Below are 26,597 nucleotides of genomic sequence, written 5' to 3'. Positions count from 1 at the left end.
ATAATACACACTACTCTATTAACTGCAGATCTTTCCAAACGTTTAAACGGTCAGTTTTTTATTCCTTCCAATGGCTCTATTTGGGCCTGCTCTACGGGTGCTACTGCATGTGTCAGTGGAGACATTTTACACACAAAACACGCTTTTTGCATTCAGGTTTATCTTCTCCTAAAATGTCTGTTTTTTCCAATAATGAGTTCTTTTCTCGCATAGAAACACCCCAATACCTTCCACGAACCAAACGGGAGGTGGTTACTACTATGACTTTGGCCCTTCTCCTGGGCCTAGGAGCCACTGGTGCTGCAACTGGAATCGCAGGAATGGTTGTGGCTGACAAAAACATCCGCAGGCTCAGTATTGAAATAGATGCTGATCTCAAACGCATTGAGCAATCTATGGTTGCCCTCCAAAATTCCCTGACCTCTCTCTCCGAAGTTGTGTTACAAAATAGAAGGGGTTTGGACTTGCTATTCTTAAAACAGGGCGGTCTGTGTGTAGCTTTGAAAGAAGAATGTTGTTTTTACACTGAAAGTTCTGGTGTTGTGCTTGACTCTATGGCAGAATTAAATACCCGATTGAAAGATAGAGAAAAAGAGCGTTCTCTATCCCATACGTGGTATCAGGGAATGTTCAATCTCTCTCCCTGGTTAACCACCCTCCTCTCTGCCCTAGCTGGTCCTCTGATTTTGTTGCTCCTTGCATGTACAATTGGCCCATGTGTCATGGGGAGAGTTCTAGCATTTTTGAAACAAAGACTAAACAGTATTGGAGATGATGTCCTCTTACTAAAGCACACTGTTGAAAATGAATATAAACAACCTCTTTTAGAATTAGCCTCTGAGGCTGATGAAGACTCTGAATCGGGAACCATTCCTTTGGAAAAGTGTACTGACTCCCTGCGGGGTCTCCCGGAGGGGGGATCCACTGGGGATGTCATAGCTTTAGAAGAATATTACCCATCTTAAAAAATAAAAACAGAGGACATATGGATATATCATTGGTTCAGGTTTTCTTAGGCCTCACAGCCGGGAGAACTTGATTTGACTTTTTTCAGTGCTACATGACAGACATGATTCCTGAATTGGGCCCCTAACCTTCTCTGAGTTAGATGCATAGTTCTGTTTCCCCTGAGGCCCCTCGCCTTCCCTGAGATAAGCTTCTAGTTTTGCATTCCTTAAGTTGAGTTTCTATTCAGGTAAAACGCATGATTTCCTGAAAAACACGTGGTATTTTGCTAATACGTATACTCTAAACGCTTGCTGATTGGTATAGCTAAGTTTCTATATGTTAATTCCCTCATTGCTGTAGTTCCCCCCTCCCTGCTAAAACTGCATAATAAAAGAGACTGTTGCGATCTAAGGGGAATCTTTTTACAACAGCTTTTTCTACAACCCTTTCTTCGTACTCTCTCATTTTGAAGAACTCCTGGTGTGGTGTCTTTTATTCGGCTGCTTTCGTCCTTGCGAGGACCCCCTAAATTGTCTCAACGAGGGTTGAGACCCGTTCCTGCGGGAACCCAGGACAACATTAACAGGGAACCTAGGGCGACAAATAATTGTTGCAGACCAACAGCAACAACTACTGTCCAAAAAGAAGGCAATGGCAAACCAATTTCGTATTATGACTAAAAAAAATTCCCACATAGTTATGAACCCAATTTAAGGAGACTTTGCTTTATTCAACCAGTCTGGTCAAAGTTCCAGCTTAGTAATGCTTGCTTTGGAGCAATGGGAAGAGAGGGAGGAAAAATAAACAAATGGACTATAAGATCAATTTTAGGGTTCTGATGACATGGAAAAGACAACTCATATTACAATGATAATGAAATCAAATTACATGCTTTACACACTGTTTTCAAAAAATGCTGATGTTCTAAAAATAATACAACCCGAAGAGCAACTATGTCAACAAAGATATTGCATAAATTAGGGAAGGGCCTCTTTAGCACAGAACTTTAAATTTCAAGTCATTTGAGAGTTATTTCCATTATTTAAGTGGATAACTGGAAAAAAACAATACCATATTTCCCTGAAAATAAGACCCCGTCTTATATTTTTCTGAACCCTGAAATAAATGCTTGGCCTTACTGCCATGCGCTCAAAAGCCTGATTGGGCTTATTATCTTATGTTTTATTTTGGGGGAAACAGGGTACTTCTTTTTTTACTTAGCTTATGCAAATCTTTTTACACCATAAGGCAATGGCCTCAGATGTTATAAATTCTCACAGAGACAAATGAAAAGATAGTTGTATCTTTTGGTTCACTTAGGAGTAATCAATGAAACGGGAATAGCAAAGTATATATTTTTGGTGCAGTAAAGCCAAATTATTACTGTTTATTCAGGATTTATGTGGATCCAGTTAATTTATCAATGGATGTGGTGTCTTCTAAACCAAATTTGATTTTTTTGTCACCAAGAAATATATAAATATTTGAGACAGGTTGAATTCAAGATTTCATTTGGCTTTAGAAATTTGTAGTGAATTGTATTTGCCCAGTACTGAAAGAATGAGGAAATTCCTACAGATGAAAATAAAATTTAAAAAATATTAGAATGTGCAGAAATGGATGGGTTAACAGACAAAGAAGATACAGAATATTTTTTAACATGGGATTTGTTCTAGCAATGGTTAGATAATAGACGTAGAGGTTGAAAGATTATTATGTATACATAAATAAAAGGTAAAGGTAAAGGCTCCCCTTGCACATACGTGCTAGTCGTTGCTGACTCTAGGGGGTGGTGCTTATCTCCGTTTCAAAGCTGAAGAGCCAGAGCTGTCCGAAGACGTCTCGGTGGTCATGTGGCCGGCATGACTCAATGCCAAAGGTGCATGGAACGCTGTTACCTTCCCACCAAAGGTGGTCCCTACTTTTTCTACTTACATTTTTACATGCTTCCGAAACTGCTAGGTTGGCAGAAGCTGGGACAAGTAATGGGAGCTCACCCCGTTACACGGCAGCACTAGGGATTCGAACCGCTGAGCTGCCGACCTTTCGATCAACAAGCTCAATGTCCTAGCCCCTGAGCCACCGCGTCCCTTTTTGTATACATAAATAATATTACTATTATTACTATGTATAAGTAAAATGGACCCATATAATATACTGTTTACTAAGCACCAATGTATGTTAAAGAAAAATGTATAAATAAAATATATTTTAAAAGTATTCTATTTTTAAAAAAGCAGAAACATATTGTTTCTTCAGTGCTATAGAGAGGAGGGTGAAGAACAGACTAACCTGAGGAACTATTTCTTCAGCTAAAGCCAATGCCTTTTGATATGCTGCATCCCCTTCCTCATTCTGTGGTACTGTGTGGTTAAGTAGCCCCATGGAGAAAGCCTCTTGCCCATCAATCTGTCTGCCAGTAAAAATGAGCTCTTTGGCAAGGCCAATGCCAATGTAGCGTGATAAGCGCTGGGTTCCACCTAGACAGGGAAAAAAAGCAAAATTCCTCCATCAGATTTTAAAGAAAGCTGTTATATGCCATTTTTATTTCAAGGAGAGAAGTAACGTAGAAATAGAATAGAATAGAATGGAATAGGTATAGGAATAGAATAGAAACAGGAGCAGTAGGAATTTTAAGGAATGTTTTTCATAGTAAAAGCATAAGATGGTAGAATGAAAGCCTGCCCATGTTTCTGTCTCAGGTGACACTAAACAAAATCAAGGTAGGGTTTGAACTATATCTTCTTTTTTGAAAATCCCTCCTGAATAGTTCTTTCATACTTTTCCCAAAATCATATCTAAATTCCTTTATACCTATATAAGTTATATTGGTATTCTCATCTTAATAGAATAATTGGTATAAGCAATTTTCTGATACTTCTTAATGGTTTTTAAATATCAAAGTATGTTATAAAAGTGATGTCTGGTAGTTGCTTGACGCTAAACATTCTGCAAGTAACGTAAATGTAATGTGTTGCAGACTAAGCCCATTGCACTGAGGTATGATCAATGGAGATTTCATTGTAATCATTTTCGTGAAAAGGTTCTGTTCTCGATCGTGGGAAACCAATTTACTTGGATTCAAAGTTTAGCATAACTATGTTTTTTGACATTGCCACCTCAAAACAATTACATTCCCTCCACCAGCAAAGAAAGCTTTTGGAATTTCATTTTTTTTCTTCTTTAGCAAAAAGGAAGCTAATCTGGCAGAGACTTTTTTTTCCATAGTTGGGATCCCCTCAATTGGGTGGAAAAAGCAGGACAATTTTCATGAGCTAATCAGTTCTCTTTCATTTGGCAAATGGAGGGGTTACATAAATCAACAATGGGTCGATTTTCTACCCATTCTTATTTTACCTGGCTACACTCATTTCCAGAGCAAGGAAAAAGAGGTGGGAAACTCTATGCTGGAGAGAGGGGAGTAGCAGATCTACTTTTCTGCTTGATAAGACAGAAAACAAATGTAACGGCAGCTTGATTCCTGGGAAAGTTGAAAAACCTGAAGATGATCTTAATTGACAGTTCCAGGCATGTGTGCAAACCCTTGTGAAACCCTTAAGAAAATATGTATCACATTCATTTATGTCATATTTCTTATAGGAAAATAAACTATTTCCATGTTGGGAAAACAGAAGTTATACAATAGGATAACAATATAAAATCTGGGAACTTATATTAATAGCTTTTGCTATTTTTAACAAATTACGGTACAATTGCATGACAAATGAAAAAGGGGCAAGAAAATTGATGATGCATTTTTACCTGCGCCAGGGAGAAGTCCTCTGGTAGTTTCAATTAAACCCATTTTAGCTGACGATGCTGATTTGAAAAAAAAAAAGACATACAACATCAAAATAGTAGTATAATAATAGCATAAAGGTAGCACACATTTAACAAGTCTTAAAAATACTACAGTTTGGCTGGATCAAGTTCACAAGATAGGGCTATAATAATTAGCTTATGATTTTTAGATGTTACAGGTTGAATTAAATGAACTGTTTTCAGAATAGGAACCAACAGTACTGGTGATACACATACTCCTCAACTTATGACCACAACTGAGCCCAAAACTTCTGTTGTTAAGTGAGACATTTGTTAAGTGAGTTTTACCCCATTTTATGACCTTTCTTGCCACAATTTTTAAGTGAATCACTGCAGTTGATAAGTCAGTAACCTGGTTATTACGTGAATTTGGCTTCCCCATTGACTTTGCTTCTCAGAAGGTTACAAAAAGTGATCACATGACCTCAGGATGCTGCAATGGTCATAAGTATGAACCAGTTGCCATGCATTTGAATTTTGATCACATGAGCATGGGGATACTGCAGCGGTCGTAACTGTGAAAAATGGTCATATGTCACTTTTTTCAGTGCCGTTATAATTAACGAACTAAATGAACTGTTGTTAAGTCAAAGACTACCTGTACTGATATTCTCACCTGCTACTCGGAGATCACAAGCTAGGGCCATTTCCAAGCCGCCACCCAAGGCATAACCATCGATTGCAGCAATAGTCGGCATTGGTAATGCAGCTGCAAACATTACAGAACAGGATCATGAAGTGCGTTTTTGCAAAAATGGCATATACAAGAAAAAGCAACCAGAATCTAGTAAAGAATCTACTGGAGAAGGAAAAATATAAAGAACGAATGGCAGCAATATAAAAGTGGTCCTTGACTTACGATCACAATTGAACCCAAATTTTATGTTGTTAAATGAGACAGATGTTGTTTTGGGCCATTTTACGATCTTTCTGGCCACAGTTCTTAAGTGAATCACTATAGTTGTTAAATTAGTAACACGGTTGTTAAATGATTCTGGCTTCCCCATTGACTTTGCTTGACAGAAGGTTGCAAAAGGGGATCACACGACCTTTGAGTCACTGCAACTGTCATAAATGCGAGTCAGTTGCCAAGCATCCAAATTTTGATCATGTGACCGTGGGGTTGTGGCAACAGTTGTTAAATGTGAAAAACGGTCATAAGTCCTGTTTTTCAGTGCTGTTGTAATTCGAACGGTCATTCAATGAATGATTAGAACTACAGTTTAGAAAAAAAAGATTCCATGATTGATGAAATGAAAAAGGATTGTCCTTACACCTAGCATTCTGACACGTACGGGACAGGTAGTTTTCGACATATGACATTGGGGAGGATGTGCAAGAGTGCATGGAGGTGCATAAGTGCTAGGAGAGGGATGGCGAGACTCAAGAGTTGCGCAAATGGCCAGCCAGTATGGCACAAGGGCAGAGGGGCTGGAGGAGACCTACTCAGTGACTTTCCTGCTGGTTTCACTATCAATCATCTGGGAAAGCTGGCAGGGAAGATTACTAATGGCAATCACATGATTGTGGGGCACTGCAACACAGGATGTAATAGCAAGCTGTTTGCCAAGTCACTCACGCCTGTGGGGATGCAGGAATGGCTGGAGCTCCAAGGACCAGTCATAACCACCATTCCTTCAGTAATGTCATAGCTTTAAACAGTCACTAAACAAATGGTTGTAGGTGATGGGTGTCCCACCTCTTGGTTTGCCTGGATCGCTTTGACAGAAGAGGAATTGTCTTGGGCCGCATATAAAATATTTGATATAGTTAATATATCACATTAATAATGTCAAAAGTGTACAATCTTGTGGGGATGTATTACTAGCTGTCTGGGGCTGCGTGCGGCCTACAGGCTGTGGGTTAGACACGCCTGTTGTAAATCAAGGACTACTTGTAAAGTTAATGGGCCCTAGAAAACATTGCTGAATCATTTCAAATCTTATAGGATGATGCTTGAAGCGGTACTTGTAATTTGTAAACATGTACGGAAAACACAGCAATGGTCAAGAGAAGGAAAAGATCACTCTACATTCCAGTACCAAAAAGGCAGTGCTAAAGAATGTTCAAACTATCAAACAATCGCAGTGATCTCACAGGCCATTAAGATAATGTCTACAATATTTGGAGTAACATGTAACAGATGTACAAGTTAGATTCAAAACAGGCTAGATAGCACATTGCTGATACCTGATAGATTATGGAAAAAACAAAGGAGTTCTCAAAACATTTATTTTTGCTTTATGGATGAACCAAAGGCATCTGACTGCTTCTTACTAAAAATTCACTTGTAAACAAAGGGATCTGCCAGGTACTTACCAATGTTGTCCATTAAACTTCTGAGCCTCTGAACAAAATGGTCAGCTTCAGCATCACTCATTCGAGCTCGCTCTTTTAAGTCGGCACCTACATTTGCAAAACCAAGGCATAACCATCGATTGCAGCAATAGTCGGCATTGGTAATGCAGCTGCAAACATTACAGAACAGGATCATGAAGTGCGTTTTTGCAAAAATGGCATATACAAGAAAAAGCAACCAGAATCTAGTAAAGAATCTACTGGAGAAGGAAAAATATAAAGAACGAATGGCAGCAATATAAAAGTGGTCCTTGACTTACGATCACAATTGAACCCAAATTTTATGTTGTTAAATGAGACAGATGTTGTTTTGGGCCATTTTACGATCTTTCTGGCCACAGTTCTTAAGTGAATCACTATAGTTGTTAAATTAGTAACACGGTTGTTAAATGATTCTGGCTTCCCCATTGACTTTGCTTGACAGAAGGTTGCAAAAGGGGATCACACGACCTTTGAGTCACTGCAACTGTCATAAATGCGAGTCAGTTGCCAAGCGTCCAAATTTTGATCACATGAGCATGGGGATACTGCAGAGGTCGTAACTGTGAAAAATGGTCATATGTCACTTTTTTCAGTGCCGTTATAATTTTGAACGGTCACTAAATGAACTGTTGTTAAGTCAAAGACTACCTGTACTGATATTCTCACCTGCTACTCGGAGATCACAAGCTAGGGCCATTTCCAAGCCGCCACCCAAGGCATAACCATCGATTGCAGCAATAGTCGGCATTGGTAATGCAGCTGCAAACATTACAGAACAGGATCATGAAGTGCGTTTTTGCAAAAATGGCATATACAAGAAAAAGCAACCAGAATCTAGTAAAGAATCTACTGGAGAAGGAAAAATATAACAGATGTACAAGTTAGATTCAAAACAGGCTAGATAGCACATTGCTGATACCTGATAGATTATGGAAAAAACAAAGGAGTTCTCAAAACATTTATTTTTGCTTTATGGATGAACCAAAGGCATCTGACTGCTTCATATTAAAAATTCACTTGTAAACAAAGGGATCTGCCAGGTACTTACCGATGTTGTCCATTAAACTTCTGAGCCTCTGAACAAAATGGTCAGCTTCAGCATCACTCATTCGAGCTCGCTCTTTTAAGTCGGCACCTACATTTGCAAAACCAAGGCATAATTTGGGAAATACGGAAAGAGAAATGCTTGAAAGTAATGTTTCAAATGCATCAGTATGTGCTGCATGAACTACAGAAGAGTTGTACGATGGTAGAAGTAAGTACACTTAATTATCCATAGACTCAAGCAGTTCATATATATAAATACATATTATTTAATATTATTTACTACTGTTTAATAAATAGTACATATTATAAACATTATTTGCATATTTACGGGACCGCCTGCTGCCGCCAGTTACCTCCCATTGTCCAGTTAGTCCAGTGTGCTCTCACAGGGAGGGCCTCCTTAGGGTGCCGTCAGCCAACCAATGTCGGCTGGTGACCCCCAGGGGAAGACCGTTCTCTGTGGGGGGCCTGGCTCTGTGGAACGAGCTGCCGGTGGGACTCCGTCTTCTCCCTGATCTTAGGACCTTTAAACGCAAGCTCAAGACTTTCTTTTTTCATCAAGCGGGGCTGGCCTGATTGATTGATTTTAATATTTGGGGATTTTAGCGGGTTTCTTAACAGGGGTTTTTATCTTTTGTATTTTTACCTAATAGTTTTAAGCATACAGCAGTCTAATTAGATTTTTAACTTTGTTATGATATTTTAAATGGTTTCGGATTATTGTCGTTTTACTTGCTGTACACCGCCCTGAGTCTTCGGAGAAGGGCGGTATAAAAATGTGAATAAATAAATAAATAAATAAATAAATAGGTAAATAATGTGTAATGTATTTATATCTATAATGCCAGAAGTCATACTCTTAAAACAATCAGAATAGAGCTGTAAGGGACCTTGCAGATCTTCTAATCCAACCCCCCGCTCAAGCAGGAGACCCTATACCATTTCAGACAAGTGGCTGTCCAGCCTCTTAAAAATCTCCAGTGACGAAACACCCATGACTTCTGAAGGTAAGGTGTTCCATTGGTTCATTGGTCTCACTGTTAGGAAGTTTCTCCTTAATTGCAAAGGTGACAAAAAGCAAGATGAGACAAGAAAATAATCTATATAAATACATATTATTTAATATTATTTACTACTGTTTAATAAATAGTACATATTATAAACATTATTTGCATATTTACGGGACCGCCTGCTGCCGCCAGTTACCTCCCATTGTCCAGTTAGTCCAGTGTGCTCTCACAGGGAGGGCCTCCTTAGGGTGCCGTCAGCCAGCCAATGTCGGCTGGTGACCCCCAGGGAAAGAGCGTTCTCTGTGGGGGGCCCGGCTCTGTGGAACGAGCTGCCGGTGGGACTCCGTCTTCTCCCTGATCTTAGGACCTTTAAACGCAAGCTCAAGACTTTCTTTTTTCATCAAGCGGGGCTGGCCTGATTGATTGATTTTAATATTTGGGGATTTTAGCGGGTTTCTTAACAGGGGTTTTTATCTTTTGTATTTTTACCTAATAGTTTTAAGCATACAGCAGTCTAATTAGATTTTTAACTTTGTTATGATATTTTAAATGGTTTCGGATTATTGTCGTTTTACTTGCTGTACACCGCCCTGAGTCTTCGGAGAAGGGCGGTATAAAAATGTGAATAAATAAATAAATAAATAAATAAATAAATAAATAAATAAATTGGTAAATAATGTGTAATCTATTTATGTCTATAATGCCAGAAGTCATACTCTTAAAACAATCAGAATAGAGCTGTAAGGGACCTTGCAGATCTTCTAATCCAACCCCCCGCTCAAGCAGGAGACCCTATATCATTTCAGACAAGTGGCTGTCCAGCCTCTTAAAAATCTCCAGTGACGAAACACCCATGACTTCTGAAGGTAAGGTGTTCCATTGGTTCATTGGTCTCACTGTTAGGAAGTTTCTCCTTAATTGCAAAGGTGACAAAAAAGCAAGGTGAGACAAGAAAATAATCTATATAAATTGAATTAGTGATTAGAAGCAATTGTCCATAAAATAAAAGATAAAATAAAACAATAAGAGCCAATTTCATGTAATGATTAAGGAATCAGGCTAGAAACAGGGAGACCATGAGTCTTGCCTTAGGCATAGGCATAAAGCCAGGTTGGTGACCTTGGGCCAGCCCAAGGGAGGAGGCAATAACAAATCACTTCCGAAAAACTTTGTCACTGATACAAGAGATACATTTTATTAAATTACCAAGTGGAAAGGATGGGTTAAGTGATGTATTTTCTTCCATTCATTCTCAGTTTTTTTTGGCTTTTTCAAATTAAAAAACAGCTTTACTTACCAGCACAAAAAACACCCTTTACTTTGCTTTTGACTATTACAGCACGGATACTTTCATCAAAATGGAGAACATCAAGGATTTCATATAACTAATGAAAGAAGAGAATAAATCCAACATTCAATTCAGTGAAAACTTCCTTTGAGGCCACAGCTATGTATGTGTGATCACACTTTAGCTGATAAAATACATACAGTAAGCTGCATAATTTGTTTTTCGTATGTGGCTTCTACTACAAAATCTGCATTAAGATCTAGAAAATTACTGTTCATTGACAATTATGGTGATCTTGGACCTTGGATACCCATATCCTTTCAAACAATATCTATATAAGAGAAAATTAAATAATCATCACTTACTTCGTCTACAAACACTTTCCCCAGGGCATTTCTGGCATGTGGTCTGTTCATCTGAATTTCTGCGATTCCTTTACTCCCCAAAAGAACAATAATATTTTTTTTAAAAAAAAAGGTTTTGTGTCTTGTTTACTTAATCAAATCAATTCCAGGCCATCATTCAGTTCAAGCTCATAATAAAATATCAGAAAATGCGAACACTGTGTTTCAGGAGCTTTTTTTTAAGCAAAGGCATCTCAGAGAAGCCTAAAAAGCAAATCTAGGAATAAAAGCAGCAGTAAAACTAATGAATAAATGTGGACTTAGAAACTAATTAAGGTCAGGGTTGGAGAGCAGTCAGAAAATCATTTCAAAAAAGAGTGTGAAACAGGGGTCACCAATTGTCAACCCCCCCCCCCCGGTCCATGGACTGGTATCGATCCACGGCATTCAAGAAACCATACTGCAATGGTCATAAGTGTGAAAAAGGGTCCAAAGTCACTTTTATCAGTGCCGTCGGAACTTCAAGCAGTCACTAAACGAACTGTTGTAGTAGAAGACTACCTGTATACTGCTTCATAGTTACTCTTTATAGCTATACAAACATTTCGAATTTCATTTGCTACAATTACGAGTATGGAAAGCCTCTCTGCGGTGGGACATTAATTTCCTTAAAGGAATCAAGCATTCTCATATGGCCAAAGGAAGTCCAAAAACAATTTTGTTTGGCTTTTCAGCCTGTTTTATTTATTTGTTTATTTTGTCACACAGTATATATAAGCATAAGCATGAAATAACTATACAATATATAAACATATATATAAGCATGAGTATGTAATAACTATATTAATTGGATATAATGAAAGGAAATAATAGGACAGGAACGGTAGGCACGCTTGTGCTCTTATGCTTTCTCCAGGGCCCTCTGACAACTACGTTCCAAGGCAGTGGGTGGTTGTTGTTTTTTCTTCTTCCAAACTTGGCAACTTTAAGATGTGTGGATTTCAAATCCCAGAATTCCCAAGCTTGCTGAGGAATTCTGGAACTCCACACCTTCTAAGACAGAGGTCTTCAAACTTGGCAGCTTTAAGAATAGAATAGAATAGAATAGAATTTTATTGGCCAAGTGTGATTGGACACACAAGGAATTTGTCTTGGTGCATATGCTCTCAGTGTACATAAAAGAAAAGATACGTTCATCAAGGTACAACATTTACAACACAATTGATGATCAATATATCAATATAAATCATAAGGATTGCCAGCAACAAGTTATAGTCATACAGTCATAAGTGGAAAGAGATTGGTGATGGGAACTATGAAACGATTAATAGTAGTGCAGATTCAGTAAATAGTCTGACAGTGTTGAGGGAATTATTTGTTTAGCAGAGTGATGGCCTTCGGGAAAAAACTGTTCTTGTGTCTAGTTGTTCTGGTGTGCAGTGCTCTATAGCGTCGTTTTGAGGGTAGGAGTTGAAACAGTTTATGTCCAGGATGCGAGGGATCTGCGAATATTTTCACGGCCTTCTTCTTGATTCATGCAGTATACAGGTCCTCAATGGAAGGCAGGTTGGTAGCAATTAGCTTTAAGACTTGTGGACTTCAGCTCCCAGAATAGCTGGCTGGAGAATTCTGGGAGTTGAAGTCCACAAGTCTTAAAAGCTGCCAAGTTTGAGGATCCCTATTTGAAGAGAAAGCCTTAATGAACACAATTGCAGCCTCCTCTAAATTCTCCGGTGACGATTGGCGCCTTCTCAGCATAGCTAATAAAGAGGTGTGTCCCGGAGGTCTTCTACGATTGGCCCACGACCTACAGAGTCCTGGCTCGCCATAGGAAGAACGCGCGGGCTCTGATCAGGTCTCTGCCTTTTCCCTACCGCTCAGCTGTGGGAAAGGGAAAGTTAGTTCCTTCTTCCTTCAGCCTAGTGGGCAGCAGGCGGCACGAAGGCATTTCACTGCATGTCCCAAAGGTGGTTTTTCAACTGGACTTTCTTGCTTTTCTTTATTGAGAGAAAAACCAGAAAGTTTAGCTGCCTCTTGAAAAAGCACCTTTGGGACAACTCTAACCTGGATGACTGAGAGTCTCCATAGACATTTCACTGCATGCTTTCTGTGGCCTTGAGCCCTCGGGAGGAGTTACTTACCGCGGTCTGCCTTTCCGTGCACGTGTAACAGGATCTCTTTTTTCTTGTCTCCGGACGCGGGTCTTCTCGGGGAGATGCCTACAGTCCCCAAGCACCTCTCCGCAGAAAGTAATCGCAGCACAGCGGTTGCTTGGCCCAGGCGGAGCATTTTTAGGACGTAGCAGCTGGACCGAGAATTAAATTTAACAATTCCGGCAAACCGAGGCTCTGCTGTTGACGAAGAAAGGACGGAGAGCAAGCGATTCCCAATCGTTACGGTTCCGTTAAAATAACACCGATCTCTTAGTGCAAGCCGAAACGAACAAGTTTCAAACAACAAACTAATTTCGGAGCAGTCAAAAAGTACAAATACTTTAGGAAAAAAGCAGTAGCGCCCTCTTTCGAGCACGAAATCTCTTTTATTCCAAAAATACAATCAAAAGCTCCTTAGCGTTAAGAGTCCGACTGCTGATGATCTTATGGAAAAATCCGTTCGCTTTTCTCGGCAACTATGCAAAAATAAATGGCCAGCTTGAGGATTTCCTGGTGGTCTCATGTCCGATTATTACCCAAACCCGAGTTTAATTACAGTAGCTTTTGAGTCTAGAGAAAGGATGGTGGAGGGAGCTGCTGCCAAGCTGCTTTCTTTTATATAACAGGCGGGAAGGAGGCTTGTTCAATAAGTTTGATCTGACTGTAACCAAGAGATTGTAAAGTGGCATAACACCAATGCAGCCACGATCCTGTTCTTTACAACATAATCCAGTTTTCCCAAACTTTAAGACATGTGGACTTCAGCTCCCAGAATTCCCCATTTCCCACCCCCTGCTGGCTGGGGATTTCTGGGAGTTGAAGTCCACATGTCTTAAAGTTGCCAACTTGTGGGAAACACCGATTTAAGGCAATGCTGGCTTTGAGATTCATTGCTATTATGGTACCAATAAAAAATACTTGTAGCTCAGGGTTGAACCGAGGGATCCTACGTAGTGGGGCAAACAGGTAGAAGATTGTCATAACCTATCCATTAACACCAACTGGCAGTCAGAAGACATGACGAAAATTCTTTAATTTCACAACATCTAGACAGATTTAACCATAGTTTCGATTGGGAAAATGTGACAACCCTAGACCAGACCAAGTCCAAAAATGCCAGGGAATTTCTAGAAACTTGGCACTCTTGACAAATCACCATCAACAAACACAGACATTAACAACATTTATAGACTATGCAAAAGAGAGAATCAACCAGCCCATAAGAAAAAAAGACTCCAGCACCTCTCCATCAATAACCAGCACTCAAATCAGCATAGACTAACTCCAGGGTTAACCTCAGACCAACAATAAAACAAGCAGTACCCCAATCAAGAAACTGCCAAAGATCCATCAGTAAACAGCCCAACCCAAGAATCTGTAAGCCTGCCCCCACCCACAAAAAACACCCAAATATAAACTGACAGCAAACAGCACTCTTTACTAGCACTGATGCTGTTTCTTAGATAATGAAACGTCTGCAAGAAAACTAGCAAGCTCAGAGAGCACCAAGGACCCCTCATTGGTTGTAGACCACCCAAGAGTCATTTTTTTGTGAGATGGGTGGCTATTTAAGTGTAGAATTAGAATTTATAAATTTGCTAAATAAGAAGCAAATGCACCTTTTGTTCTAATTTCTGCTCTTCGGCCGGCTAGAGACTAGCTCTTATTTTAATCAAAGTTGGGGATCTAAAGCATTCTGCAATACTCAGGGATAGGCTCGCTCAGCCTGTTATTTCCGACTCATGAATTCAGGCTGGATTTTCAGTCTTTACTCATGCTATCGCTTTAAGAGGGTGGAGAGAGACTGAGACTCAGCGCCGCCCCGTGTTTCGACCTTTTATTTGGAGGTGTTGTCAAAGGCTAAGGCGGGGAGGAAAGTCATAGCGGCCGTGCATTTCTTTCGCGTGTATTTGGTGCTACGGCCACGCAAGATCCTGGGAGCATCATGGGCAAGAGCAGCAGCAACGTGACCCCGATCCACGTAGGGAAAAGGGTTTTTGTCATCGGAGTGGGTATGACCAAGGTAACTGGACTGGGCCGGGATACTTGGGAGTGTGTTCTGGGTTCTAGAGTGGAACTACAATTGCCATCATCCGTGGTCACGTCTGGAAAGCAGAGCAGGTTGCTTCAAAGGGTTGGTGAAGTTGGCGTGGGAAAATGGGAAGGAGGGCGGAACCGGTTTCCCTTTCTCAGCGGGATTTATCCATTAGTCATTTGAATTAGCATTTCCCCCAAGAGACACGATCCTGCCTCTCTAATCCCTCATTTTGCAGTACTGTACCTTTGAATCAATTGCACCAGTCCTTGCAGTTTTCTTGTCAACATTTAGGAAGGGCTTTACCTTCTTCCTACGACTGAGAGTGACTGGCTTAAGATCATTCAGTGCAGTGATGAAATCCACATTTTTTACTACCGGTTCTGGGGGTGTGGCTTGGTGGGTGTGGTATGGCTTGGTGGGCGGCAGGGGAAGAATACTGCAAAATCTCCATTCCCACCCCACTCTGGGGCCAGCCAGAGGTGACATTTGCCAATTCTCCGAACTAGTCAAAATTTCCACTACTGATTCTCCAAACTAGTCAAAATTTCCGCTACCGGTTCTCCAGAACCTGTCAGAACCTGCTGGATTTCACCCCTGATTTAGTGGCTTTGTGGATAAGGCTGGGATTCATGGTCTTCTGGTTTATTGTCTGATGCCTTAATAGCTACACCAAAGTTCACTCTCTTTTACAGTTATACTGTTTCATAGTTGTACTTGCAGACCTTTTAAATTACCTATATGGCAAACCTCTCTGCAATGGGACATGGGTTTCTTTAAACGAATCACTCTCATGTGCCAGGATCCGTCCAAGAGTAGGGCAACCTTGTTTGGCTTGCAGATTGTTGTCTGCAGGCCTTCACAGCTACAAATGTTCTAAGGCAGTGTTTTTCATATTTGGTAAGTTTCAGATGTGTTGAAAGTTGCCAAATTTGAAAAACAGCAATCTAAGGGAAAGGTTGGAGAACCACTTAATACAATTCAATTGGTGCTTTTCACCTTTTTAATACCCCCTCCCACTTTTCACCATTTTGTTCCAGGATAAGCAAAGGGCCTAAGAGTCCCTGTCTCCCAGTTTCTAGTTTGGTGCCTTAACTATTTCACCAAACTGGCTCTGTCTTTACTCCGAAGTAAAATCCTCTCACTTATGTGTGGCTGACTTATAACTTTACCTTTAGAATAGCTTTGTGAGGTAGATTAGGATGAGAGAGGGCAGTGGCCAGTCCAAGCCCATCCAAAGGTCAGGTTTACTGTATTTTTTTCTGGTGTTGGCGGTGGAGATTTGGCAGACAACTGTGCTCAATGGGATTTTTTAAAATAACTTTAAGGATGAGCTGGATCCCCTTTTTAGATCACATCTGGACTGAGAAATTGCACTTCTGTATGCTTCCCAAGCTATTATAAATGTTAATGGTTTGGTTTTGTTCCCTTTCAAGAATCCTTGGTATCATGTTGTCCATGATAAGTCCAACCTATTCTTGCTCTACAAAGGGAGACTGAAGTTAGAATCAAAACTACATGTTGCTGTGACTTTTAATGCTACCTCTTTTGAAGCACTCAGAACTCTTCATGTTAATATTTAATTTATTGTGCAACCTGGGGAAGCAGGTTGTTAATCCACGTTGTCTAGGACTTACAGACTTTTCAAATTCTAAATTACATTAACAAGATGTTTATATTCTGTGTTCAGGATAACTGAGGATAGAGACAGAGAGGTTGGGTACAATTGTGTACAGTGTTCATTCATCGCTTAAAAGACTTACAACAGTTCATTTAGTGACCATTCAAAGTTATAATGGCACTGAAAAAAGTGACTTATGACCATTTTTCACAGTTACGAACTTTGCAGAATCCCCATAATTATGTGATCAAAATTCAGAAGTTTGGCAACTGGTTCTTATCTATGACCGTTACTCTGTCCCAAGCTCATGTGATCACCATTTGGGACCTCCTGACAAGCCAAGTCAATGGGGAAATCAGATTCACTTAAAAACCAGGTTACTAACTTGTCAATTGCAGTGATTCATTTAACAATGGTGACAAGATAGGTTGTAAAATGGGGCCAAACTCACTTATCAAATGTCTCACGTAACAACAGACATTTTGGACTCCACTGTGCTCGTAAGTCAAGGACTACCTATATTTCAGAAAGTTGTCCTTTAGATGTATTTAATTTAATTATTTGTTTTCTTGGTTTTGGTCTTGAATTTTCCTGTATCAGCAGGAGACTGTGAGTTCTAATCTTGCCTAGGCGTGAAAGCCGGATGGGTGACTTTGGCCCAGTCACTCTCACTCACTCACAGGGTTGTTGTGGGGAAAATAGGAGTCAGGTCTCAAATCACTCTGATAAGTCACCCTCACCTTCTTGGGGCCGGGATAGATCAGGCAGTAGAGAAGCCTGTTATTAGAACACAGAGCCTGCAATTACTGCAGGTTCGAGCCCGGCCCAAGGTTGACTCAGCCTTCCACCCTTTATAAGGTAGGTAAAATGAGGACCCAGATTGTTGGGGGGGCAATAAGTTGACTTTGTAAAAAAATATACAAATAGAATGAGACTATTGCCTTATACATTGTAAGCCGCCCTGAGTCTTCGGAGAAGGGCGGGGTATAAATGTAAACAATAAAAAAATAAAAATAAAAATAAATATGGTGCTGTGCCCTCCTTCCTTGCGCCTCCCTATACTTGCACATACTCACTCTGTGTCCTCCATCTCTGGGCTTCCTTGTCCTCACTTGCATATATCGCAGCCCCTTCCTAAGTTGTACGTGGTTGCATCAGGCTGCCCAGGATCTCCCACAGAACCTCTGTGCTCCTTAAAATAGGAGGTTGCAGAATTATTAGGTATGTTCACCACCTTGAGTTATATGTAAAAAGTGGGATTAAAATCTAGCAATAATTTAGACTTGAAGACCTTTTTTGGTCATAAGCATCTTCAACGTTTGCTTTTTTCCTAACAGTTTGAAAAACCTGGCCGCCGTGACAATTTTGATTATCCAGATATGGCAAAGGAAGCAGGTAACATACTGGCTATTATATTTAAAACTTGGGCACAACCAGTGATAGATGTGCTATTTGCTTGGTGCTCCAGGCACATAGCTAGTGGCATAAACAGTCAAGCAGTATTGTATTACCAGTAGCCATGGTTTTCAAACCATGGGGTTTGAGGTTCAGCTGTTTATGCTAGAGAGGCATGAAAATGTAATTATCTGCAGAAGAGTAAGAAAAGCAATAGAAGAATTGCTCTCTGTGTGTGAACTTTAACTAAGTTATCTTCATTCTATAACAGAGGTCTCCAACCTGGGCAACTTTCAGCCTGGCGGACTTCAACTCCCAGATTCTGGGAGTTGAAATCCACCTGGCTGAAAGTTGCCCAGGTTGGAGACCCTGGTTCTATAATGTTCCTTTCAGATCGGGCCTCTGCTTCAGAAGAGTAGGCAGAGTACAATAAAAACCTCCATAAAATACTTATTTAAAAATATAACAGTAATGTAAATGTATTTTAAACATTGCTGATCCCTTAAATGCATTTACAGCTCCTGTACATCCTGTGGTTACGTGACTGCGATTTATCACATTGTTTTCCTAGAAACCAGTGCTTATTTCCAGTTTTCAGCAAAATCGTCCATTGGAAACAGTGGCTTTGCTTAATGACCACAGTGTTCACTTAATGACTTCTGCGTTCACTTTATGATCGTTGCAATCCCTTAAAGACATGGGAAAAAGTCATAATACCAGATGTGACCACACAATGACCTGCTTAACATGACTTACAATTGTAATTTTGGGCTCAATTGCAGTTGTAAGTCAAGGACTACAAGTACAAAAGTTATGGTAACAACAGTCTGGATTGACACACAGTTTTGAAACTAGGAGTTTATTTAATCTGCCTAAGTGTGCTTGCACACTCTTCACTTTTGAAATCGGATCTTTTATATACAGCTTAAATGTCCTTGCAGGCTTGTACAGTTTCTAATCAATATTTTTCTAATCAATAATATTGATTTTTTTAACCTTGTTCAGGTCAAAAGGCTCTTGCTGATGCAGGCATTCCGTACTCATCTGTAGAGCAGGCATGTGTAGGCTATGTTTATGGTAAGTGAAGGTATTGGTAAAGCCCACATTTTATCCTGATTCTTCTTTGCCCTTTTTAAGCTTATATCCTTCTCCTTGAAACAGAGCTTATAACACATTTCTAAATATTCTAATACTCTTGAGTGTTTAGGGCTTTCTTCTAATAAGAGGCAAAGCATAAGGAGAAACTTTTGTGTTTTTCAACATGTTGCAAAGCAAGCTCTCTATAGTGCTAGAATTGCTGACAACCTTTAACCTTTCCATCTGTACATTTGATTGTAAAATAGATAATGGAGGAGAAGCCATTTTTATTGCAGTGTTTTTTCCAGGAAAGTTCATTTAACCTTGCAGGCTTGAATTTTGATTGTTGCATGATTTAAAATTTACTGAAGAAAAGATACTTGATTAAGATACAGATAAATTGTGAATTGAACGTATCTCTTTTAATCTACTGTGAATCTGAATGTTTCTCTACAGTTTGGGATGAGGACCTTTTGGTCTCACCAAAAAGTCCCTGACTAATTCACATTTCATACTAAATCAGGGCAATCACAGGAGGTTGGAATCATACAACTTTCTAAGTCATAAACTCTGGCAAATTGCAATGCCTGCATTCCTGCATCCCGCCATGCTAAAAATTATTAATCACTTTAGAGGTTAACATGAAGAAATTTAGCAACTTTAGAAAGAGACTAGAGAACATGTTGGTATTTTATCAAAACTGACTCTGTGTGTCTTTTTTTTTTATTCTAAAGGTGACTCAACCTCTGGGCAGAGGGCTATTTATCACAGTTTGGGTCTAACAGGTATCCCTATTATAAACGTTAACAACAATTGTGCTACTGGTTCAACAGCTTTGTTTCTAGCAGGACAATTAATAAAAGGAGGTAAGTTACATTTGCTAACCCCCAGCAAAATACAGTTGTGTTTAACCCCTGATCAGGAGAGAAGTTGGCACATCCTCTAAGTTGTACTGAATTACACATGGGTTTTTTCTGCACTTTTGAATGAATACATACTGTTCATGTATAGTTTTTATAGATACAAAAGAAGAAATGTAAGAAAATAGGATGTGCAGATTTATGGGCACTCTTTCAGTCAGTATTTTGTAGCAGCTCCTTTGGAAGAAATAACTGTTTCTAAAAGTTTCTATTAATTCTTTCTTTGAGATTTCCTCCCCACTTTTCCTTGCAGAACTTTTCCATCTTAGAAATAATGTTAGGTCTCTTTGCTTCTTTGAAATTTCACACATTTTCAATAATATTCAAGTCCAAAAGCTGAGAGGAAAAATATTAACAATTTGGTTTCAATCACCATCCAGATAGGTAATAAGGATATGCTGTATACATTTGTGGATAAACCAATAATTTTAGATACCAAAATACATCCAGAAAATTGGTTTAGGCTTATCCATAGGCTTATCTGCAAGTATATACAGTAATTTGTATTACTAAAACTCTTGTTGTCATGACCTTCAACTGGGCAAAACAGTGCATCATAGGGCAACTATTTTTGAACCAGTGTATCTTAAATGGACTAACTGAAAGAATGTGTCCAAAATCTGAGATCCATGACCCCCAAAGGCTGTGGTTATGGCAACGTCATATTCATTTTCAACATTTTGTGAGAGTTTCCCAGCCACTCTTGCAATCCCTTGCTCCATTTCCCTCCGTTTAGCCACTTACCTGCTTGTTGGAAAGGGAAGGGAAGAGAAATATTTGATGCTCCCTGCCAGATTCTCACAAAGAAATTTGATGGAGAAGCTGGCAGGAAGTTGGAAGTCACTCCTGCTCCCACTGCTATTTTGCTCGTCCTTGTTACTGTGTATAGGTAAGAAAATATCTCTGAAACAATCAACCAATAAGGCATAAGTTGTCTAGTAACTTTTTAAAGTACCCGTGTATCTCATATAAACATAATCCACCTGCAGCTAAGCAGACCCTTGAATTTTAACCTAAATACCATGAAAAATATAGATCAGCTTATCTGCAGGTGGCACATTTTTTTTATTTTGGTTAAAAAATCGAGGATTGGCTTATCCAAAGATTGGCTTACATACAAGTACATATGGATCCTGGCAGGGGTGAAATCCATCAGGTTCTGACAGGTTCTGGAGAACCGGTAGTGGAAATTTTGAGCAGTTTGGAGAACTGGTAGCGGAAATTTTGAGTAGTTCGGAGAACCGGCAAATACCACCTTTGGCTGGCCCCAGACTGGGGTGGGAGTGGAGATTTTAAAGTATCCTTCCCCTGCCACAACTAACAAGCCACGCCCACCACGCCACACCATGCCTAAGTCACACCCACAGAACTGGCAGTAAAAAAAATTGAATTTCACCCCTGATCCTGCCCAATAGTTCTGAGCCCTCCCCTGAATGTTAATGCACGTCCCTAGCTATCCAAATTTAGCCACCCTGTGGGTTACCTTGTGGCATCTGTTTTGTTTATTATTAATATCAGTGCCTGTTATTTCCCAAGTAGAGCAAAAGAGGTACAGTATCTTCAACATTTCAAAGCTAATAGAGATTTGAAGATGTCTTGCAGGTGCCATCATAAAATGACTGGATTTGTGACATACATATTTCATGTGACATGTGACATACATATTTCACAGAACCATGAAGCTAAACAATGAGACAGAGATGGGGCTAAGTCAAAGACCATAAGCCCATCCTTTTGTTCCCTGATCTGCTCTTCAAAAATGCCTCCCTTTTTTAATGTGTTCCCAGGACACAACAGCACCTAACCTCACTCACTCTCTTCCCAACTGATCCACTTTCCCATGCTTGTTGCCACAGAAGCTGTAGGTTTCCATTTTCTCTCCCCTCAGGCTTTCCATGTAGGCTTATGTAATCCCTTCCTTGATCTCCCTGGTAGTGTTTCTCAGGATTCTCTCCTCTCTTCATTTGTGAAAGACAACTCTGAGTGACAGTCTCATCCAGGGAAACGGGTTAATAAGAGCTTTCAAGCAAAAAGGCCTGGTCTCTGACTGTTACTGAACTTCATTTCTAAGAACATTCTTGTTCTAATTTGGACCTGGAGGCATTTAAGGCAGTTGAAAAGGTGGGTAGCTAGAAACCAGACTTTTGCTTCAAACTGAAAATCAGTTGAAATGGTTTAAGAGAGATGAGCTGTCATAGTGTCTTCTCACAGCATAAATTTAATACACATAATTCTGAGCTTTGAATTTGTTTTGAGGGTCCACAGTAGTGGTGAAATCCAATTTTTTTACCACCGGTTCTGTGGTAAACGGCTTGGTGGGCGTGGTGTGGTTTGGTGGGTGTGGCTTGTTGGGCATGGCAGGGGAAGGATATTGCAAAATCTCTATTCCCACCCCATTCTGGGGCCAGCCATACATGGTTTTTTGCCAATTATCTGAACGACTCAAATTTCCGCTATCGGTTCTCAGGACTGCTCAAAATTTCCGCTACCGGTTCTCCAGAACCTGTTAGAACCTGCTGGATTTCACCCCTGGTCCACAGTGAATGGAACTCCAAATCCTTCTGCACAGAAATCCACTCCTGGTCATCCAAGCCTTTTTTCCCCTGCAATTACATTTTGGGCAGCGGGGGAGTGGGAGGGGGGAGGCGATTAACCTTTGCCTATCTCCTACCAATTATTTAGACAGCTACCAATAGATCTAATTGAACTCTTTATTAAAGCTTAAAACATAATTATCCAATAATTTTTGTATTCAAGGTTTGGCTAACTGTATATTGGCTCTTGGATTTGAAAAGATGGCAAGAGGGTCCCTTTCCTCTCAAGTGAGTGTTCAAGTCTTTGCTACGAGGGAAAAGAACATTTTGTATAGCTTGGCGCATTTGAAAGATGGATGAGAGTGTTTCATCTATCAACATCCTTTAGCAAATGCAGGTCGTATCTGTAATTTCTGAATACTACTCCAATAGCACAAAGCTATGGAGCACTTTCCCTTCCATCTTTAGTTAGGACCTCAGGTTACACTGTGCCTTAGCAATGTAATCCTTGAGAAGATTCATCTGAGATTTTTCCTTAGCAATCCTAGTTACTAGAGGCCTGGCCTTTTGGAGCAAAAGGCAGCTATGGCTCAAACTGAAAGGGGCAGAAAGAATGCCATTTTTTCCTGGTCTACTGGAATCTTCTTTCATTGGAGCCTCAAGGTTTCTACTAGGAAAACAGTGGTCTGGAGTTTCTCTCAAGGCTTTCAGCCTATATCTGGATTTTTCTGGAAGGATTTGGGAAATCGGGTGGGAGGAGACAGAGCAACGGAGTTCTCTGTCTGGCTAAAAATATGGGGGGGGGGCAAAGCAGGGGTGAAATGCTCCCAGTTCGGACCGGATTGTCCGATCCGGTAGTAATGGGGGGTGGGTAGTTCGGAGAACAGGTAGCAAAAATCCCTGCCCACCCCCCACCACCCACGCCTTGCTGTTCCTCTTCTCTGTCCCTGAAGCTCTCGGTGATGATATAGCTGCAAACGGCCTTAAACGACTTCCGTGGCGCTTCAAATCAGCCTACAGCTGATCAGCGCTGTAGGCAGCTAGAAGACTGGTGCCTCTATTTTTAAAGAAGGTAGACGGGTGCCTCCTAAAAAAAGACAATTAGTAGACCGGTGCCTCTATTTTTAAAGAAGATAGACCAATGCGCTCCCAAGTTTTGTATACTTTATTATTTTTATTATTGGCCATGCCCATTCAGTCACCTGACCACCAAGCCACGCCCACCAATTAAGCCACACCCACAGAACCGGTAGGAAAAAAATTCAGATTTCACCCCGGGCCAAAGCACCATATAAATGACAGTTGTAGAGTTAGAAGCAAAGTTTGGAGCACCTTAAAGAGGCATCCTCAAAGAATAAAGAGAATGGTGAAAAAAGAGAAAATTAATGCCTCAAAAATATTTGAGCTTTTTTACTGGGAAGCCAACTTTTGAGTGGGCCTGGCCCACAATCAGGAGTCTTGATAATGCTGATACGATCAGACTGATGAGGCAGGGGGGTTTGCCGAGGATATGTTTCTCACTTGGCATTGGCTTGGTATTCACAGCACACGTAGATATTAAGATTTGTTCTTTTTTCCCCCTTTTTCCTAAAAAAATCTATTTTAACCATTTTAAGCCTAAAACAAATAGGATGGGATGCTATTCCCCTAACAAGTCCCTTGATTCTGAGCATTGACTTACAGCAATACATTTAGTGACTGTTCAAAGTTACCACATCACTGAAAAAAAGTGACTTATGACCATTTTTCACACTTATGACCATTGCAGCATCCCTATGGTCACCTGATTTACATTTGAACGCTTGACAGCTAGTTCATACTTATGACGGTTGCAGTGTCCCAGGGTCATATGATCATCTTTTACGACCTTCTGACAAGCAAAGTCAATGGCGAAGCCACATTCATTTAACAACCATGTTACTAATTTAAGAACTGCAGTGATTCACTTAAAAAATGTGGCGAGAAAAGTAAAAAGGGGCAAAACTCACTTAACAAATTTCTCACTTAGCAATATAAATTTTCCACTCGGTTGTGGTCATAAGTTGAGGACTACCAGTACCTGTAAATGGCATAGGACCGGGATATCCCATGGCATAGGACCGGGATATCTTCGGGACCGCCTTCTGTTACCACATGCCTCCCACCGACCGGTACGCTCTCATAGAGAGGGCCTCCTCAGGGTGCCGTCAGCCAGACAGTGCAGGCTGGCGACCCCCAGGGGGAGAGCCTTCTCTGTGGGGGCACCTACCCTCTGGAATGAGCTTCCCCCAGGACTTCGACAACTTCCAGACCTCCGGACCTTTTGCCGCGAGCTTAAAACATATCTATTCTTTCGAGCAGGACTGGCTTAATAGGTTTTAAATATGGATTTTATTGGGGTTTATTTTATATTTCGTATTGTATTTTAAATTTAGGCTATTGGAATAAGTTTTTTAAATATTGTTTTTATTGAAATGTATTGTTTTTATTTTATCTGCCTGTTCACCGCCCTGAGTCCTCCAGGAGAAGGGCGGTATACAAATTAAATTATTATTATTATTATTATTATTATTATTATTATTATTATTATTATTATTATTATTATTATTATTATTATTATTTAAATTATACTCACTTGTAAGTTACACACTGGACTGCAGCAGAAAATTAATATATTTAATTTTTATAAATTGTTGGATATGTCTATCTGCCTATATGTTTAATTTAGAAGCAAAGGAAATAATGTAGTTTGAAAAGAGTACTGTATTTCCCCAAAAATAATTTTTTGAACCCTGAAATAAGCGCTTGGCCTTATTGTCATGTGCTCAAAAGCCCAATTGGGCTTATTATCAAGGGATGTCTTATTTTGGGGAAAACAGGATATATACAGTATGGCTGATTGAACAAGAGAACTTTCATAGTGTCTTTTCCTTTCTATGTGTTTTCAGTGTAAGGCTGTTGTAGTATTCATAATATATATTTTGTGTCTTTCAGTTTACTGATAGAGTGAATCCAACAGACAAGCATTTGGAAGTTATGATAAATAAATATGGCCTAGAAACAGCCCCATTTGCTCCACAGATTTTTGGAAATGCTGGCAAAGAACACATGGAGAAATATGGTATGTTAAAATATTAATGTTCTAAAAAAACATACAATGAAGACATCTTGTATGCTGTAATATTGCTATTGATGTGCCACACCACTGAAGATCTTTGTGCCAAAAAAATCTGATTTCTATGGGGGGCACAGTTTTGCTGCAGTACAATCAACTGGAATTCTGTTAACTGTTTTGTCTTTTGTATCTTGAAACATGATTCTTATCTAATTTCTATTGAGCCTCTGAGATCACGAGATCACAATAAGCACAGCATATTTTCTTAAACTGCGTTGAATCAGCTAATGAAATCATCTTTTTTAATATGCATTTTATGTGCTTTTGATTATTTTAGGGACAAAGCTTGAACACTTTGCAAAAATTGCCTGGAAGAATCATAAGCATTCAGTGAACAATCCGTAAGTACAGTGTTTTAGGTAACATGTTAGAATGCAGGCTAAAAAACAAGTATTGTGTGTTTTATTGGAGAAAAAAATGCAAAGAAGTATTTAAAATGGGAGAGGAGAGTTGTAAAGGTGGCTAATAGTTTAAAATTTTCCATGCTCAAGAAGAGAGTTAAAATTATGAATGATTAGGATATACAGTAAGCACCAGATACCTATAAGCTCTAAATAAATAGCTTCTGAGCAGAGCCAATATTTCTCTGAATATGAATACATATCAAAAGGGAATTATAATTTTCTTATACTTTCTTGGGAACAACAAAAAAAATTAATCTGCTACTATTATGACTGCTCTTTAGAAGGCCAGATCCTGAAGATGAAACTGAAACACTTTGGCCACCTAATGAGAAGGAAGGACTCACTGGAGAAGACCCTAAAGCTGGGAAAGATTGAGGGCAAAAAAAGAAGGGGATGACAGAGAATGAGGTGGCTGGATGGAGTCACTGAAGCAGTAGGTGTGAGCTTAAATGGACTCCAGAGGATGGTAGAGGATAGGAAGGCCTGGAGGAACATTGTCCATGGG

The 26,597-nt window shown here is 39.8% G+C and overlaps 2 protein-coding genes across 4 annotated transcripts in view; one reads left to right on the top strand and one right to left on the bottom strand.

The window, feature by feature from the left end:
* The window catches only part of ECHDC2 (enoyl-CoA hydratase domain containing 2), a 37,152-nt gene extending 23,482 nt beyond the window's left edge, over positions 1 to 13,670 (bottom strand). The window contains exons 1-7 of one of the 3 annotated variants that reach the window (XM_058177647.1): positions 12,941 to 13,670; positions 10,821 to 10,888; positions 10,465 to 10,552; positions 8,159 to 8,245; positions 7,777 to 7,869; positions 4,711 to 4,767; positions 3,241 to 3,428 (exon numbers count right to left, since the gene is read on the bottom strand). In XM_058177647.1, coding sequence (XP_058033630.1) covers positions 3,241 to 3,428; positions 4,711 to 4,767; positions 7,777 to 7,869; positions 8,159 to 8,245; positions 10,465 to 10,552; positions 10,821 to 10,888; positions 12,941 to 13,088 — 729 coding nt within the window. In that variant the 5' untranslated portion in view covers positions 13,089 to 13,670. The remainder of the gene's footprint in view (positions 1 to 3,240; positions 3,429 to 4,710; positions 4,768 to 7,776; positions 7,870 to 8,158; positions 8,246 to 10,464; positions 10,553 to 10,820; positions 10,889 to 12,940) is intronic. The other 2 variants (XM_058177643.1, XM_058177644.1) reach the window with 2 other exon arrangements.
* A 1,121-nt stretch (positions 13,671 to 14,791) lies between these two features.
* SCP2 (sterol carrier protein 2) overlaps positions 14,792 to 26,597 on the top strand; it is a 34,158-nt gene continuing 22,352 nt past the window's right edge. Inside the window, exons 1-7 of the mRNA XM_058177642.1 lie at positions 14,792 to 14,975; positions 17,946 to 18,003; positions 19,009 to 19,080; positions 19,815 to 19,946; positions 22,758 to 22,822; positions 25,508 to 25,634; positions 25,966 to 26,029. Of these exons, the coding sequence (XP_058033625.1) occupies positions 14,898 to 14,975; positions 17,946 to 18,003; positions 19,009 to 19,080; positions 19,815 to 19,946; positions 22,758 to 22,822; positions 25,508 to 25,634; positions 25,966 to 26,029 (596 nt within the window). The 5' untranslated portion in view covers positions 14,792 to 14,897. The remainder of the gene's footprint in view (positions 14,976 to 17,945; positions 18,004 to 19,008; positions 19,081 to 19,814; positions 19,947 to 22,757; positions 22,823 to 25,507; positions 25,635 to 25,965; positions 26,030 to 26,597) is intronic.

Source organism: Ahaetulla prasina, chromosome 3 (assembly GCF_028640845.1).
Source record: "Ahaetulla prasina isolate Xishuangbanna chromosome 3, ASM2864084v1, whole genome shotgun sequence".
In the NCBI taxonomy this organism is placed as follows: Eukaryota; Metazoa; Chordata; class Lepidosauria; order Squamata; family Colubridae; genus Ahaetulla; species Ahaetulla prasina.
This window is presented reverse-complemented; position numbering and strand designations above follow the sequence as displayed.